General features: G+C 49.2%; 1 protein-coding gene across 1 annotated transcript in view; it reads right to left on the bottom strand.

Annotated features, from left to right (window-relative positions):
- Nucleotides 1-356: 356 nt before the first annotated feature.
- Nucleotides 357-18,014, bottom strand: part of ubxn4 (UBX domain protein 4) — a 67,098-nt gene continuing 49,440 nt past the window's right edge. Inside the window, 1 exon segment of the mRNA XM_038789922.1 lies at nt 357-871. Within this exon segment, the coding sequence (XP_038645850.1) occupies nt 733-871 (139 nt within the window). The 3' untranslated portion in view covers nt 357-732.

The following is an 18,014-nucleotide window of genomic DNA, read 5'->3' as shown; positions in this document are numbered from 1 at the left end:
TATGTAGTTACATTGTATATCTTGTATTGCCCTATTATGTATTTTCTTGAATTTTGTTTAATTTCCTTTTCTTCCCATGTACTGAATGATCTGTTGAGCTGCTTGCAGAAAAATACTTTTCACTGTACCTCGGTACACGTGACAATAAACAAATCTAATCCAATCTTTGGGGTATACCCAAAATCAGAGCCCGAATGTTACAGCCCATTATTAACTCAACCAGAAGATCTGTTCCTGTGCTACAATATTACCCCAACCGACAGATATATCACTATGTATTTATATTCCAATGAGAACATATTGTGGAAGACAAGTTACAACCACATCAGGAAATTATAAAAGATGCAAAGATCATATTTTTTGAAAACTTTAAACATTTTATTATCAGCTTTAAATTAATAGAGCCAGAGGCTGGATGGTGTCCAGAATTGTCAGCTGATGTGTCATACAGGCAGGGAATGGATAAACCTAAAGACAGGATTTTAAATACTGCAAAAGGTGTTTTAAAACATAATTTGGAATTTGCCTAAAATTATTTTTCTGCACATTTACATTGTAGCAATTATTGCTTCCCACCCCAGAATTAGTAGTCATACAAATCCATGCAGCAGAGCAGGAAATTAACAGTACAAAACACACCCACTGTCCAGTTTCTTTTTTAAAATGGAAGTATACTTGTATAACTTTAGAGCAAAATAAAGTACAACCTTTTCTACTTTAACAAGGTATGAACTACATTTGTTGAGTAGAATTTCCATTCCACGTATTGTTATCATCATCTGCATCATCTTCTGTTCGCAGTCTGTAAACCCTTCCCTCCCTCTTGAAGTCCTCTCCACGTTTTTCAAGCAATCTCCTTCTTCTTACTTCCCTGAAAATGGAACAAAACAAATAATCAGTGAAATCGGTATAAAAGGACACCCTAAAATGACAGACACCCATTGACTGGCCCAAAAAGCCTGCTTTATAAACGATACAAACCGCCCCTTGTGATAGGAATGTCCACAATTTCAAGTTTATTTGTTTAGAACGTAAACATTGGACATGAATCAGTGCGAGGCAGCACCAGATGAAAGAAAACTCCTTTCTTTCCCCAGTATGCCTAGCAGCAGAGATAACTCTCTAAACTCTGGGACTGAATGCTTGCACTACTCCATCACAGGGCTGGAGTAGCTTTTCTGCCGCATTGGAAGCTAGGTGAAGAGTTCTTCTTTCCACAAAAGCTACGAGTGGCAGGTCTGGTGGGTGCAGGTGCTGAAATTGCAGGTGGTGGAAGCAAAATTACAGGTGTTGGGCCTGAAAAATTGGGAGATGGATTCAGAGGAGCGAGAAGAAGCAGTTTGTTCGCCCCCCACCCATCACTTGCTCATTAATGGTCTCCTGGTTCTCAAAACCTCTCGCGCATAACATCTGCCAGTGCGAAACTACTGATAAAGATTTTCAACTAAAGGGGACCCATACTTTATAAGGTAAATACAATAACAATTATACTGATGATGATACGATACACAGCTCTCTGGGTCCTTGTCTCGCTTCAGGATGAGAGAGATTGATGTCTGTGATAGCGTTGGGAGAAGCACTCCCAACTCTATCCTCTTCAGGAATTGGTTCATTCCCTCCTCCCCCGCAGGGGATACCGATGATGCTACATGATCAAATCCATGTGCTCGGAACATCATATGATCAAACCTCCAAGAATGCCTTCAAACAGAGTTGGAAATCTTCTCCAACAGTATATCGCTCTCCCTTCCCATCTAGCCAGGCAGTTCAATTATCAAAAGTTGCAGCACACAGAGGCACAGCATCCCAGAAAAGGGTCTGCAGAAATTTTTTTAAAAAATAATTTTTATTGAAAAATTTTGAATTTACACAACAACATCAAACCATACTAAAATACCAACGATAACAGTAATAACAACAATCATAAACCTTCGCCCCATCTCAATGAACAACCCAACATATTGACAACAACTTAAGTTAACCCAGTGTTAAGTTACATAACCGTAGCGAAAAAAAATATAGAAACTATAGTTAGGAACACCCCCCCCCCCCCCCCCCCCCCCGCGTTGCTGCTGCTATTGACCAAGATACCTATCTTTGAGCCAGGAAATTCAGAAAAGGCTGCCACCGTTTATAGAACCCTTGTATTGATCCTCGAAGGGCAAATTTAACCCTTTCCAACTTTATAAATCCCGCCATGTCATTGACCCAGGTCTCCACACTTGGGGGCCTCGCATCCTTCCACTGTAGCAAGATCCTCCACCGGGCTACTAGGGACGCAAAGGCCAGAACACCTTTCACCTCCTGCACTCCCGGCTCCACCGCAACTCCAAAAATCGCGAGTCCCCACCCTGGTTTGACTCGGGATCCAACCACCCTCGACACCGTCCCCGCCACCCCCTTCCAGAATTCTTCCAGTGCCGGACATGCCCAGAACATATGGGCATGATTCGCTGGACTCCCCGAACATCTGGTGCACCTGTCCTCACCCCCAAAGAACCTACTCATCCTAGTCCCGGACATGTGGGCCTGATGCAGCACCTTAAATTGGATGAGACTAAGCCTCGCACATGAAGAGGAAGAGTTGACTCTCTCCAAGGCATCCGCCCAAGTCCCGTCCTCTATCTGCTCCCCAAGTTCCCCCTCCCATTTAGCCTACAGCTCCTCCACTGACGACTCCTCCACCTCCTGCATTACCGTATAAATGTCAGACACCTTCCCCTCTCCGACCCACACCCCTGAAAGCACACTGTCCATCGCCCCCCGCGAGGGCAGCAAAGGGAACTCCTCTACCTGTCGCCTAGCAAACACCTTTACCTGCAAGTATCTGAACATGTTCCCTTGGGGGAGCCCAAATTTATCTTCCAGTTCCCCCAGGCCTGCAAACCTCCCGGCAATAAACAGGTCCCTCAGTTTGCTGATGCCCACCCTTTGCCACCCCCTAAATCCCCCATCAGTGTTCCCCGGGATGAACCGATGATTTCCACCTAATGGAGCCTCCATCAAGCCCCCTGTTTCCCCCCTATGCCGTCTCCACTGTCCCCAGATTCTTAGGGTCACCGCCACCACCGGGCTCGTGGTATACCTCTTAGGAGAGAGCGGCAACGGCGCCGTTGCCAAGGCACCCAGGCTCGTACCTCTACATGACGCCATCTCCATTCTTTTCCACGCCCCCCCCTCACCCATTTACGCACCATTGACACATTGGCCGCCCAATAGTACCCCAAAAGGTTGGGCAGCGCCAGCCCGCCTCTATCCCTCCCTCGCTCCAGGAAAACCCTCTTCACTCTCGGAGTCCCATGTGCCCACACAAAGCTCAAGATACTGCTAGTCACTCTCCTAAAGAAGGTCCTGGGGATAAAGATGGGCAGGCACTGAAAGAGGAACAAGAACCTCAGAAGCACCGTCATTTTGACGGACTGCACCCTCCCTGCCAACGACAATGGCAGCATGTCCCACCTCTTGAACTCCTCCTCCATTTGATCTACAAGTCTGGTGAAATTATGTTTGTGAAGAGTCCCCCAGTCCCTGGCCACCTGCGCCCCCAGGTACCTAAAACTCTCCCCTGCCCGCCTAAGCGGGAGCCTACCAATTCCTTCCTCCTGGTCTCCAGGGTGCACCACAAACACCTCACTCTTGCCCAAGTTTAGTTTATAACCTGAAAAGGTCCCAAACTCATCTAGCAGCCCCAACACCCCCGGCATCCCTCCCACCGGGTCCGCCACATACAGTAACAGGTCATCGGCATACAACGACCCCCAATGTTCCTCCCCACCTCGCACTAAACCTCTCCACCTCTCTGAATCCCTCAACGCCATCGCCAGCGGCTTGATTGCCAATGCAAACAACAAGGGGGACAGGGGGCAACCCTGCCTGGTCCCTCGGTAAAGCCGGAAGTACTCCGACCTCCTCCCATTCGTGGCCACGCACGCCATCGGGGCCTCATATAGCAGCCTCACCCATCTAATAAACCCTTCACCAAATCCAAACCTCCCCAACACCTCCCATAAGTACCCCCACTCCACTCTATCGAAGGCCTTCTCCGCATCCAGCGCCACCACTATCTCTGCCTCCCCCTCAATCTCCGGCATCATGATGACATTCAACAATCTCCGCACATTCGTGTTCAGTTGCCTTCCCTTCACAAAACCTGTCTGGTCCTCGTGTACAACCCCTGGCACACAGTCCTCTATCCTGGTGGCCAGGATTTTTGCCAGCACCTTGGCATCTACGTTGAGGAGAGATATGGGCCTGAAAGAACCACACTGCTGGGGGTCCTTGTCCCTCTTTAAGATTAACGAGATCAGTGCCCGCGACATTGTCGGGGCAAAGTCCCCCCTTCCCACGCTTCATTAAGTGTCCGCACCAGCAAGGGGCCCACTAGGTCCACAAACTTTTTATAAAATTCTACCGGGAACCCATCCGGCCCCGATGCCTTCCCTGACTGCATCTGCCCGATCCCCTTAACTAGCTCCTCCAGCTCAATCGGCGCACCCAACCCCTCCACCTGCTCCCATGCACCTTCGGGAAAGAAAGCCCGTCGAGGAAGCTCTTCATTCCCCTCCTCTCCCCCGTTGGCTCCGACCGGTACAGTTCCTCGTAAAAGTCCTTGAAGACCTCATTCACCTCTGCCCCCTTCCGCACCACATTCCCACTCTGTCTCTCACTCCAGCAATTTCCTTTGCCGCATCCCGCTTGTGGAGCTGATGAGCCAGCATCCTACTCGCCTTTTCACCATGTTCGTACACTGCCCCTTGTGCCTTCCTCCACTGTGCCTCCGCCTTTCTAGTGGTCAGCAAATCAAATTTAGCCTGCAGGCTGCGCCTCTCCCCCAACATTCCCTCCTCTGGTGCCTCTGCGTACCTCCTGTCTACCTCCAGCATCCTTCCCACCAGTCTATCCCTCTCACTCCTCTCCCTGTGTGCCCGGATGGATATCAGCTCCCCACGAATCACTGCTTTCAGGGCTTCCCAGACCACCCCCACCTGAACCTCCCCTGTATCATTCACCTCGAGGTACCCCTCAATACTTGCCCGGACCCTCCTCCACACCTCCTCCTCCGCCAACAACCCCACATCCAACCGCCACAACGGGCACTGGTCCCGCACCTCCCCCATCCCCAACTCCATCCAATGCGGAGCATAGTTGGAGATTGCAATGGCCGAATACCCGGCCTCCTCCCCTCTCGGAATCAGTCCCCTACTCACCACGAAGAAGTCCATCCGAGAGTAGACCCTTTGTACGTGGGAGAAGAAAGAGTACTCGCGTGCCCTCGGCCTCACAAACCTCCATGGATCCACCCCACCCATCTGGTCCATAAACCCTCTCAGTACCTTGGCCGCCGCCGGCCTCCTACCTGTCCTAGGGCTGGAACGACCCAGTGAAGGATCCAACACCGTATTGAAGTCCCCCCCATGATCAGACCTCCCGCCTCTAGATCTGGGACCCGTCCCAACATACGCCTCATAAAGCCCGTGTCGTCCCAATTTGGGGCATACACACTAGCAAGTACCACCTTCTCTCCTTGTAGCCTGCCCCTAACCATAACGTACCTACCCCACCTTATCCGCCTCCACCTCCGATGCCTCAAACGACACATTTTTCCCCACCAGAATCGCCACTCCCCGGTTCTTCACATCGAACCCAGAGTGGAAAACCTGCCCCACCCATCCCTTCCTCAGACGGACCTGGTCCGCCACCTTCAGGTGGGTCTCCTGAAGCATTGCCACATCTGCCTTTAGCCCCTTCAGATGAGCAAGTACCCTCGACCGCTTCACCGGCCCATTCAATCCTCTTGCATTCCAGGTGAGCAACTGGATCAGAGGGCGTCCTGCCCCCCTCCCCCGTCGACTAGCCATAGCCCGTCGACAGCCCGCCCCAGGCCAGCACCCCCTGCCCGACCCAGTCCCCACAGCGACAACATCTCACCTCTGTCCCCCCGGCCCCCACCACCTCCTTCCTGACCCTGCCAGCAGCAACCCGGTATTCCCCTTTCCCCCCCTCCCTCCCCCCCCAGGCTAGGAACCCTTCTAGCCGCGAACCATCCTCCATTGTACTTCCGTGGGTCAGCTAACTTCTGCTGACCCCGGAAACTCCCGCCAATAACCCGACCTCTCCCAAAGTGGGATCATCTCCCATCCTATCCCTCCTCCAGGCACCGCTCCAGCGCGGGGAAGAACCAGTTAAGGCCCCGCCTCCCCCCGTCATTGTCTCCACCCCCCAGCCCCGCGGGAAACCAGAGGAAAGCCCGCGCTTTCGCACTGCCCCACCACACCCTTCTGACGCAGCTCCCAAATACCAGCCCCACTCCATACCCCCACTCCGGCATAGAATACAACAAACCCCCCAACCCTCCCCGCAAGATACAAAACTCAAACAATGCCCCACAGCATTATACATAACAGAACAACACCCCCATAAATAACCATATCAAAATTGTAAAAGTACAGAAAAAGAGAACACATGAACAGCAGAATCCAGCAATAAAGTATTACAACCGACCCCACAACCCCCAACCCCTAGTTCAAGTCCAGTTTCTCCGTCCGCACGAAGGCCCATGCCTCCTCCGGGGAATCGAAATAATAATGCCGGTCCGAATAAGTTACCCACAGGCGCGCAGACTGCAACATTCCAAACTTAATCTTCTTCTTGTAAAGCACCTCTTACGTCCGATTAAACCCGGAACGCCGCTTAGCCACCTCCGCGCTCCAATCCTGGTAGATCCGTACTACCCCATTCTCCCAGTTGCTGCTCTTCACCTTCTTGGCCCAGTGCAGCACACACTCCCGATCACTGAACCGGTGGAACCTCACCAGCACCGCACGCGGGGGTTCATTCTCCTTAGGCCTCCTGGCCAGTACTCTGTGTGCTCCCTCCAGCTCCAAGGGCAGATGGAAAGACCCGGCCCCCACTAGCGAGTTCAGCATCGCAGCCACGTAGGTTGTCAGGTCTGACCCCTCCAGCCCCTCCGCAAGGCCCAAGATCCGCAGATTTTTCCGCCTCATGCGGTGATCAAGCTCCTCGAAGCGGTCCTGCCACTTCTTGTGGAGCGCCTCGTGTCCCTCTACCTTACTCACGAGGATCACGGCCTCTTCCTCTCGTTCAGTGGCCTGCGTCTGCAACTCCTTGATGGCAGCACCCTGGGTCGTCTGAATCTCCGAGAGCCTTTTGTTTGTTTCTTGCAGAGAGCTCAGTACCTCAGCCTTGAAATCTGCAAAACAGCGCAGGAGAGCAGCTTGTTGCTCCTGGGCCCACTGCTTCCACTCCTCTGGAGCTCCGCCGGCCACCATCTTAGATTCCTTCCCCCGTTTTTTCCCCCTTTCCACTCCGAGTTCGAGTCATGAACTGCGGGGAAAGTCGATCAGCACACCTTCTCCCACCGGGAGACGTCGAAAAATTTCCGTTTTGGGCTCTAAAAAGAGCCGAAAAGTCAGTTTGAAACTGGAGCTCCCAAATGTGCGGCTTCCTACGTCATCGCCGCCACCGGAAGTTCCGGGTCTGCAGAAAATTAATCACCACTGCCGTCACCAAATTTAGCTAGTGTTAGGAAAACAATGGTAGTTTTAAGCGATTTATATTTGTATGGTCATCATCATAAATAAGGTATAGTTTTACCTGTGATTTATTTAATGTTCCGTGCTAGAAGGACAAAGCCAATTGTTTGATTCATGCTGGACCAAAGTGTTTGTATGTGGGGGGGGGGGGGGGGGTTGGTTAATTTCCAGCTGTTTTTGTTGTGCTTTTGTTGTGTTTTTGAGGGAGCTACAATGTGAAGAATAAAAGGCCAGCAAAGCTATATGCCAAGCAACTGGGGTCTTGTCAGGACGAGAAGCTGTTCAAGTTTTAGTTCCGCTAGTTTTATTGCAGTTGGAGATAGGTAGTGAGGAAGAAGGCAGCTTTGGTAGAAGCAGTTGGTTTAAAAGGCTAGAGAGGGAACATTTCTCTCAGCTTTGCTGGAAGCAAAGCCTTATCATAGGGTAACGGCTAAGAAACAAGAACAGAGATCTGAAGTGCTGCTAGTTAACAAAACTGGAGAAATGAAGAGTAGTGTCCAAGAAGTCTGATGTTAAAGGTACTGAACAGAACTGTTCACTAAAGGCAGATAGAAGTGAGAAGAAGACAGAGACACGAGAAAAATATCTAAAGTGATTTTCAAGTTTGGGAGATTTTAATGCAGCCTGTGGAATGGGAGTTGAAATAACTATGGAAACCAGTGGCTGGATCTTGGAGTTTGTGTAAAGTTAAGACAAAGAAAACCTAAAAGAGAGTGGTGTAAAAAGCCGGACTCAATTCGCTGTTAAAAGTGGAGCTGGATCTTTAAAAGTGTCAATCGGAAAACCTGGTCTGGATTCCAGAATGCAAACTGCCAAGGGAAAGCTTAATTTAAAAGAAGATATGAAAGTGTGACTTTTGAAAGTGTGATTTGAAATCATTTGTGTGGAAGCCAGAGCTCAGGGAGACCATAAGACATAGGAACAGAATTAGGCCATTCGGCCCATCGAGTCTGCTCCGCCATTCAATCATGGCTGATATTTTCTTCATCCCCATTATTCTGCCTTCTCCCCATAACCCCTGATCCTCTTATTAATCAAGAATATATCCCTCTGTCTTAAAGACACTCAGTAATTTGGCCTCCACAGCCTTCTGCGCCAAAGTGTTCCACAGATTCACCACCCTCGGGTTGAAGAAATTCCTTCTCATCTCGGTTTTAAAGGATTGACACGTTAATCTGAGATGGTGTCCTCTGGTTCTAGTTTTTCCTACAAGTGGGAACACCCTCTCCACGTCCACTCTATTCAGGCCATGCACTATCCTGTAAGTTTCAATAAGATTCCCCCCTCATCCTAAACGAGTGCAGACCCAGAGTCCTCAACCGTTCCTCATACGACAAGCTCTTCACTCCGGGGATCATTCTTGTGAACCTCCTCTGGACCCTTTCCATGGCCAGCACAACCTTCCACAAGGTGGCTCACGGCATAAGAATCATTGGGGCGATTTTGAAGAGTAATCCACAGATATTAACTTGGAATCAGAGAGGAGTGTGACTTACCACATCCACCCTGTGCACTTAAAAGAGACTGTGTGTTAATCAGAACATTGTAGCTTAAAATGTACTTCAGAATTCCTGGAGTGTATACAGGATGGTTTTCTGGACCAATAAGTTGAGGGGCCAACTAGAGAACAGGCCACCCTAGACTGGATACTGTGTAATGAGAATGGAATCATTGGCTATCTAGTTATGCCTTGGGGCTGAGTGAACGTCATATGATAGAATTCATCAAGACGGAGAGTGAAGTAGTTGATTCTGAGACTAGGGTCCTGAATCTTAATAAAGGAAACGACGATGATACGAGGCGCGAGTTGGTTTTGATTGATTGGGGAACATTACTTAAAGGGATGACATTGAATAAGCAATGGGAAACATTCAAGGAGAGCATGGGGGGAACTGCAACAATGGTTATTCCTATCTGACACAAAAGTAAAATGGGAAAGGTGGACAATCCATGGCATATCAGGAAAATTAGAGATTGTATTGGATCCAAGGAAGAATACCATTCTCTTGTACGAAACTTTCAAAATTCATGAAGCAAATTGAGCTCTGATGTCGCTTAGCAGTTTTCATGGAATCCAAAATAACTAAACACTTATCACAGCTTTCTCTGATGAGGTACATTTCAACGCAGAAACCTCTGGCTACTTGGTGTGAGTATCGACCGTTAACCACAAGGCGTGTCCTTCAAAAGGTCCGGCAAAATCCATGTGCATGCGCTGCCAAATCTCTTCAGGCCGTTCCCATGGATGCAGCAATGCTAAGGGTGGCAGGTTTCTTGCCTTCACACAGGAAGAACATAACATGTCCTCTTCAATTTCCGTGTCCAGTCCAGGCCACCAGAAATAACTTCTCGCTATTTCCTACATGTGGATGACTCTGCAATGGCCTCATGGGCAGCACGATAGCACATTGGTTAGCACAGTTGTTTCACCACGCCAGGGGCCCGGGTTTGATTCCCAGCTTGGGTCACTGTCTGTGCGGAATCGGCACGTTCTCCCCATGTCTGCATGGGTTTCCTCCAGCTGCTCCAGTTTCCTCCCACAAGCCCCGAAAGACGTTCTGTTAGGTGAATTGGATATTCTGAATTCTCCCCGAGTACCCGAACAGACGCCGGAGTGTGGCGACTAAGGGCTTTTCACAATAACTTAATTGCAGTGTTAGTGTAAGCCTACTTGTGACAATAAAGATTATTATTAAATTTGGGAACTAAATATTTAGTTGTACTTGACATTTCGGAAGGATAGTCAGAAAGGAAAAGGAGGTGGGGTAATTCTGTGCATAAAGGAGATCAGGGTAGTAATGATCTTATAGCAAAGGGTTTTCAAGACAAGGGATTAAAGGCAGACAAGTCCCCAGGGCCTGATGGTCTTAAAATGAATGGCTCCAGCGACAATGGGTGCATTGGTACTAGAAATTCCGGTCTTAAAATGAATGGCTCCAGCGACAATGGGTGCATTGGTAATAGAAATTCCCTAGCTTCTACAAAGTTCCCAGTGGATTGAAAAACCGCAAACGTAGTGCTGCTATTTAAGAAAGGAAAGAAGCAGGCAGAGGGAAACTATAAGCCAGTTAGCCTAACATTTGTCATTGGGAAAACGCTGGAATCCATTAAGGAATTAGCAGGACATTTCGAAAATCAGAATACAATCAAGCAGAGTCAATGTGGTTTTATGAAAGGGAACACTTCTTTTACAAATTTATAGCGTTTTTGGAAGATGCAACAAGCAGGGTAGATAACAGGCAGCTAGGTGTTCAGGTATTCCCTGTTTAAAGCACATTCTAATAGAGTTTTTCTTTGTGCAGTTGGTAAATGAAATACAGCTGCTGTCATTGTCATTTTAGTGCTGTCACTGAGCATGCTCAGTCTTTTTTGAACATTTTTATTGGAATTTTAAATTTTTACAAATATTGCAACAAAGCAAAAGAAAAACAAAAAAAAGTCACCAATGCAAAGAACAAAGTAATGTACAGCACAGGAACAGGCCCTTCGGCCCTCCAAGCCTGCACCGACCATGTTGCCCGTCGAAACTAAAATCTTCTACACTTTCGGGGTTTGTGTCCCTCTAGTCTCATCCTATTCATTTATTTGTCAAGATGCCCCTTAAATGTCACTATCGTTCCTGCTTCCACCACCTCCTCCAGCAGCCAGTTCCAGGCACCACTACTCTCTGTGTAAAAAAAAACTTGCCTCGTACATCTCCTCTAAACCTTGCCCCTCGCACCTTAAACCTATGCCGCCAAGTAATTGACCCCTCTACCCTGGGAAAAAGTCCCTGACTATCCACTCTGTCTATGCCGCTCATAATTTTGTAGACCTCGATCAGGTCGCCCCTCAACCTCCTTCGTTCCAGTGAGAACAAACCGAGTTTAATAGTCCACAACAGAGATACATAATACCCATCACTGTAAAAGAAAACAGCTGTATCAGGCTCCTATGGCGAGCGTAACGGACGAATAGGACGACATCGGACTATTTTAGGCTACATCGGGGGACGAGACAGGGATGCCCCCTCTCCCCACTGTGTTCGCGCGAGCTATAGAACCGCTGGTGATTGCACTGAGAGCTTCAAGGGGCTGGAATGGGTTGGTCCGGGGGGAGGGGGGAGAGAGAGAGAGAAGCGGAACAGAGTCTCGCTTTACGCAGACGACCTGTTCCTGTCAGTATCGGACCCAGTGGAGGGGATGGAAGAAATCATGAGGATTCTGGGGGAATTTGACAGGTTTTCGGGGTACAAACTAAATATGGGGAAAAGTGAGATATTTGCGATCCAGGCAAGGGGACAGGAGAGGCGACTGGGGGAACTGTCGTTTAGAGTGATAGGGGGAAGTTTTAGGTATCTAGGCATCCAAGTGGCGCGGGAATGGGAACGGTTGTACAAACTTAATCGGGCCCGTCGGGTAGACAAAATGAAGGACGGTTTTTGGAGGTGGGACGCGCTCCTGTTGTCATTAGTTGGGAGGGTCCAGACGGTAAAGATGACGGTCCATCCGAGATTCCTGCTTGTGTTCCAGTGTCTCCCCACCTTTATTCCGCGGACCTTTTTAAAACGGGTTAACAAAGTTATCACTGGCTTTGTATGGGCGGGCAAGACCCCACAAGTAAAAAAGGGGATGCTTGAGTGGAGCCGGGGAGAGGGCGGGCTGGCGCTGCCAAACTTCAGTAACTATTATTGGACGGTGAATATAGCCATGATCAGGAAGTGGGTGGTGCGGGGAGGGTCGGCATGGGAGCGTATGGAGGCAGCCTCATGTAAGGGCACCAGTTTGGGGGCATTGATAACGGTGCCTCTGCCGTTCCCGTCGGCACAGTACCCCACTACCCTGTGGTGATGGCAGTCCTGAGAGTCTGGGGCAATGGAGGAAGCATGTGGGAGCGGAGGGAGCATCGATCTGGTCTCCAATCTGCAATAACCACCAGTCTGCCCCGGTATGGATAAACGGGAGGGTTTCGGAGATGGCAGAGGGCATGAATTGAGAGGATGGGGGATATGTTTATAGAAGGGAGCTTTCCTCACTTGAAGGAGCTGGAGGAGAAATTTAGATTGGCATGGGGAAACAAATTCAGGTACCTGCAGGTGTGGGACTTCCTATGGAGACGGGTCTCAACCTTCCCGCTTCTACAACCAAGGGGGATTCAGAATAGGGTAGTTTCCAGAGTGTGGGTGGGAGGAAGGAAGGTCTCCGACATCTATAAGGAACTCAAGGGGTCAGAGAATACACATACTGAGGATCTGAAGTGCAAGTGGGAAGAAGAGTTAGGAGGAGAGATAGAGGATGGTCTCCAGGCGGATGCGTTGAGTACGGTCAACGTGACCACAGCATGTGCCAGGCTCAGCCTGATACAGTTTAAGGTCGTTCACCGGGCTCACATGAGAGTGGTCCGGATGAGCAGGTTCTTTGGTGTAGAAGACAAGTGTGCAAGGTGTGCGCGCGGCGGCAGCGAACCATGCCCACATGTTTTGGACATGCCCAAAGCTTAGGGGATTCTGGCAGGGGTTTGCAGAGGTCACGGCCATGGTGTTATAAACAAGGTTGGCACCGAGTCTGGAGGTGCCGATTTTCGGGGTGTCGGAAGATCCGGGAATCCAACAGGAGAAAAGGGCCAGACGTTCTGGCCTTTGCCTCCCTGGTAGCCCGGAGACAGATATTATTAGCTTGGAGGGAGTCCAAGCCCCCGAAGTCGGAGACCTGGTTATCGGACATGGCTAGCTTTCTCTGTTTGGAGAAAATTAATTTCGCTTTGAGAGGGCCACTGTTAGGGTTCGCCCGGAGGTGGCAATCATTCGGCGACTTCTTTGCAGAAAATTAATTTGTTTAGCTTAGAGTAGGAGGTTAATAAAGGTGGGACCTGTAAGGGAGGAAGCAGGCTTTTTGCACTATGTTTATAGACTTATGTGTATTGTTTATTTTGTCGTTGTAGTAAAACCAAAAATACTTCAATAAAAATGTTTATTAAAAAAAAAAGAAAAGAAATCAGAAGAAAATTCATGAGTACTCCAGACTGTGGGGGAATTGCATTTGTACCCCGCAATACATCCAACCCCCATCCAGACCCAGGACAGAACAGACATCAATCATCTAACTACAAAATGATGAAGAGAGGACCAGCAGCAACAGGTCCAAGTTATTCTCAGATCCAGGGTTTCCCATATAAAAAGAAGAAAAAAGTAAAGAGCAGAGCTACCAGTGCCAGCTTGCCAGATCCCCAGATCCCAGGTCCATACCACATATTAATTGCCCAGCACCCAAACGGGAATAGGCCACCAAGCAAATAACATACCTTCAAGGGGAAGGATAACCATGAGGCCAGCAAGTAAGGATATCCTCAGCTCCAGTCAAAAGGAGGAGCCCCATCCCAGGGAGAAAGGAGTCATCAAGATGTCCCCTGAAACGGAGGGAGAGCCAACCAACCACTCCCGCACCATTTCAGCAACCAGGACCACTCGCTGGAGGGGGGGGGGGGGGGGGGGGGGGGGGCAGGGGTTGGAGCCAGTGACACCATTAAATGTGCACTCAAGGTGAACCTACTCCTAATCAGCCAGAATACCAAGAACCAACCATCTTCCACATAAACTTTATCTCAAGTAAGTCAGGGGAAAAACAAGTGCAAAGTGAGGAACACAGCGGATGAATCCACAGCACGGTAGCATTGTGGATAGCACAATCGCTTCACAGCTCCAAGGTCCCAGGTTCGATTCCGGCTTGGGTCACTGTCTGTGCGGAGTCTGCACATCCTCCCTGTGTGTGCGTGGGTTTCCTCCGGATTCCTCCCACAGTCCAAAGATGTGCAGGTTAGGTGGATTGGCCATGATAAATTGCCTTTAGTGTCCAAAATTGCCCGTAGTGTTGGGTGGGGTTACTGGGTTATGGGGATAGGGTGGAGGTGTTAACCTTGGGTAGGGTGCTCTTTCCAGGAGCCGGTGCAGACTCGATGGGCCGAATCGCCTCCTTCTGCACTGTAAATTCTATGTATGAATCACCTCCAGTCTCTTAGAACCACCAGAACTAATTGCATGGATGACAGGAAATCGGCAATCAACCCAGATCCCCAACTTCTCGACAACCATCTGCTTGAGAAGAGGTGAATCACTGCCATACAAAGGATACACAAGTCCTCCCCAGGATAACAGGACATCTGCCAAGGTCCAAGAAAAATAAAAGCACAGGTTCTCAAACCCTAAACCAACAAAAAAGAACCCCAAAACTGATGAGCTTTAATGGGGGGGGGGGGGGGGAGACGGGACGATCCTCAATCACAGGAGGATGGCTAAGGATGTGATTGCACTGGGCGGGGTGCAGAGCAGATTCAGCAGGATGTTGCCTGGGATGGAACAATTAAGTTATGAAGAGAGGTTGGATAGGTTGGTCTTGTTTTTGTTGGAGCAGAGAAGACTCGGGGGGGGGGGGGGGGGGGGGGGGGGGGGGCGCGACCTGATCGAGGTGTACATGATCAGGAGAGGCATGGAAGGGTGGATAGTGAGCAGCTGTTCCCCTTAGTTAAATGGTAAAACACAAGGGGGCACAAGTTCAAGATGAGGGGCAGGAACATACGAGAATTTAAGCATTTTATATTGGCTCTTTCATGTAGACACCAGCCAAACACTTCCCAGGGTATAGCACAAGCTACGTACACCAAGAAAAAACAAATACTAGAAGTGCACTGGATGAAAAGATGGATTAAAAGATGAGCAAAAGCGGAGCTCGCAAAAACGCAGCCACTCTCACATCATGTGACCCCAATGCTCAGTCTTTTTAAAGAAGAAACGGTTCCATTTTGCTTCCCCCCCCGACCCTCCCATCCACACTCTTAACCACCTCCCTTGCTCATCACTTCTCCCCTGAACCTCCAGATCGCTCCACTCTTGCTGCCCCTCTCCTGAGCCTTGGCTCACTTTAGGAGAGATGACGAGATGGGTGAAGAGTCCAGCTGGAAGTGGGAAGCAACACACAGGAGATAAGTCGAAAGACTATATTATGAAGTTAATATGATGATTTTTGGGCAAGGTAGGTTGGGTTTAAGGAAGCCACTAGGTTGTTAAATGTATTCCATATATTTTTATGGGAAAGTGATTTTTGCTCAGCACTTTTTTTTTAAAGAATACAGTGGTAGTGCTAAATAAGGGATCGAGATTGTGCATTTCAATTTCCAAACAGCATTCAATAGGGTGCCAAACCTACCCCGCCCAGCGCCGATCACCAGTCCTGTTTTGTCCTGTTCCTGATGCTAGTCATGAGGGGTTGGAGATGGAGATGGTTGGGTGGCTTAATGGAATTCTTTTACCTGGAGAAAGTCAAGTACACCATCAGGAGGTTGGTTGAGGGGTTCTACCCGAGATGGCAGCTATTCAATGCCTACTTTAAAGGAGTTAATCGCTGACAGTTGTTATGGGTTTTATTTTTATTTTCTATTGTGGGGGAGATGCACACAGTTGGTTATTTTTTTTACGTTATAGAATTTACAGTGCAGAAGGAGGCCATTCAGCCCATCGAGTCTGCACCAACTCTTGGAAAGAGCACCCTACCCAAGGTTAACCCACGCAGACACGGGGAGGATGTGCAGACTCCGCACAGACAGTGACCCAAGCCGAAATCGAACCTGGGACCCTGGAGCTGTGAAGCGATTGTGTTATCCACAATGCTACCGTGCTGCCCCCCCGTTATGTGTTACATATGTTATGTGCTGTTATGTGTTACATCTGCAGTTTGTGATGCTCACTTTGTCATAACATTTATTAATAAAAATATTTTTTTAAAGTAGGGTGCCAAATAGAAGGTTACGATCCAAAATAAGAGCTCATGATATGTTGGGGGTAATTTATCAGCTTGGATAGAGGACTGGCTACTAACAGAAAACAGTCGGAATAAATGGGTCAGTTTCTGGTTTTCAAACTGTAATTAGTGGGCTGGCTCAGCGATTACTCAACTATTCACAAACTATATTAATGAATTGAATGGAGGGACCGAGTGTATTTGCTTATGACATATAAAGATTGGCGCAAAGGCAAGTTGTGAGGACACAAATTCGGTAAAGGGAAATAGTGGATTGGCAAAAATCCGGCAGTTGGTATATAATGTGGGAAAATGTGAGATTATCCAATCTGATAGGAAGAACAGGGAAGCAATATGTTATTTAATGTACAGGATGCCACAGTGCAGAGGGATCTGGATGTTCTTGTACATGAAACACAACAATTCAAGTAATTAGGAAGGGAAACGGAATGTCGGCTGTTATTGTAAGGGGGTTGGATATTAAAATAGGGAAGGCTTGCTACAACTGCAGAAAGATTTGTGGAGACCATCCCTAGACTATTGCATACAGTTGTGGTCCCTTTATCGAAGGAGGAATATACTTGCATTGGAGGCAATACAGTGAAGGTTTATTGGGTTGATTTCTGGGGTGAAGGGGTTGTTTTATGAGGAAAGAGTGAGAAGTTGGCTTATACTCATTGATCATACCGAAACATGTAAGATTCTTGGTAGGTGCTGTGAGGATGTTTCCTGCATGGGGCAATCTGGAACTTGGGAGCGGTGGGGGGGGTTGGGCACAGTTTCAGAATAGGAGGTCTCCATTGAAGGCAAAAAATTAGAAGGAATTTCATCCTTCAGACGGTTGTAAATTTTTGGAATTCTTCAATGCAGAGAGCTGTGGAGCTAAGTCATTGAAAATAATGATGGAGGAGTCCCCGGAGGAGGCGTGGGCCTTTGTGCAGGCCGAGAAACTGGACTCAAACTGAGTGTCTAAGATGGGGATTTTGTATAATAATGTACTTGTGTTTGCTGTTTAATGCAAGATGTGGGTTGGCCTTAGGGTGGGTGGGGTGATGTCGTTATGTCTTTTTTGTATGGGTTTTTTGTATGGGTCTGGTGGACGGGTTCAGGCAGGGGGGTAAACAGGGAGTTCGGGGAGCTGGTGGGGGGACTGGCAATGGGAGTTGCCCTAGAGGAGGTGGGGCTGGGCTGGGCTGGGCGAAAGCACGGGCTTTTCTCGGGTTTCCTGCGCTGTGAGATGGTGGGGGCGGAGTCGGGGCTGAGAAGCGCGGGCCGTTTCCCGCGCAAGAGCGGGGGGGAGGGGGGTGGGGGGGGGGGGGGAGGAGACCTGCTGATGTGTACAAAGGAGGAGGGGTAGTCCCACATGGGGAGGAGTCGGAGGTAGGGCGGGAGTCGCCGGGGTCAGCAGACGTTAGCTGGCTCACGGGAGTGCTATGGAGGGAGGGGCGCGGCTAGGAGGTGTCCTAGCCGGGGGGGTACCGGGCTGCTGATGAAACGGTCAGGAAAGAGCTGGAGGATGCAGAGGCTGAGCAGGGGACGCTGGCCAGAGGTGGGCAGGGGATGGGTTATGGCTAATCAGCAGGGGAGGGGGGCAGGGAGCCCTCTGATCCGGCTGATAACCTGGAATGTGAGGGGGGCTGAATGGGCCGGTCAAACGGGCCCGGGTATTTGCGCACTTGAAGGGGCTGAAGGC

The sequence above is a fragment of the Scyliorhinus canicula genome, chromosome 2 (genome assembly GCF_902713615.1).
Source record: "Scyliorhinus canicula chromosome 2, sScyCan1.1, whole genome shotgun sequence".
NCBI lineage: Eukaryota > Metazoa > Chordata > Chondrichthyes > Carcharhiniformes > Scyliorhinidae > Scyliorhinus > Scyliorhinus canicula.
This window is presented reverse-complemented; position numbering and strand designations above follow the sequence as displayed.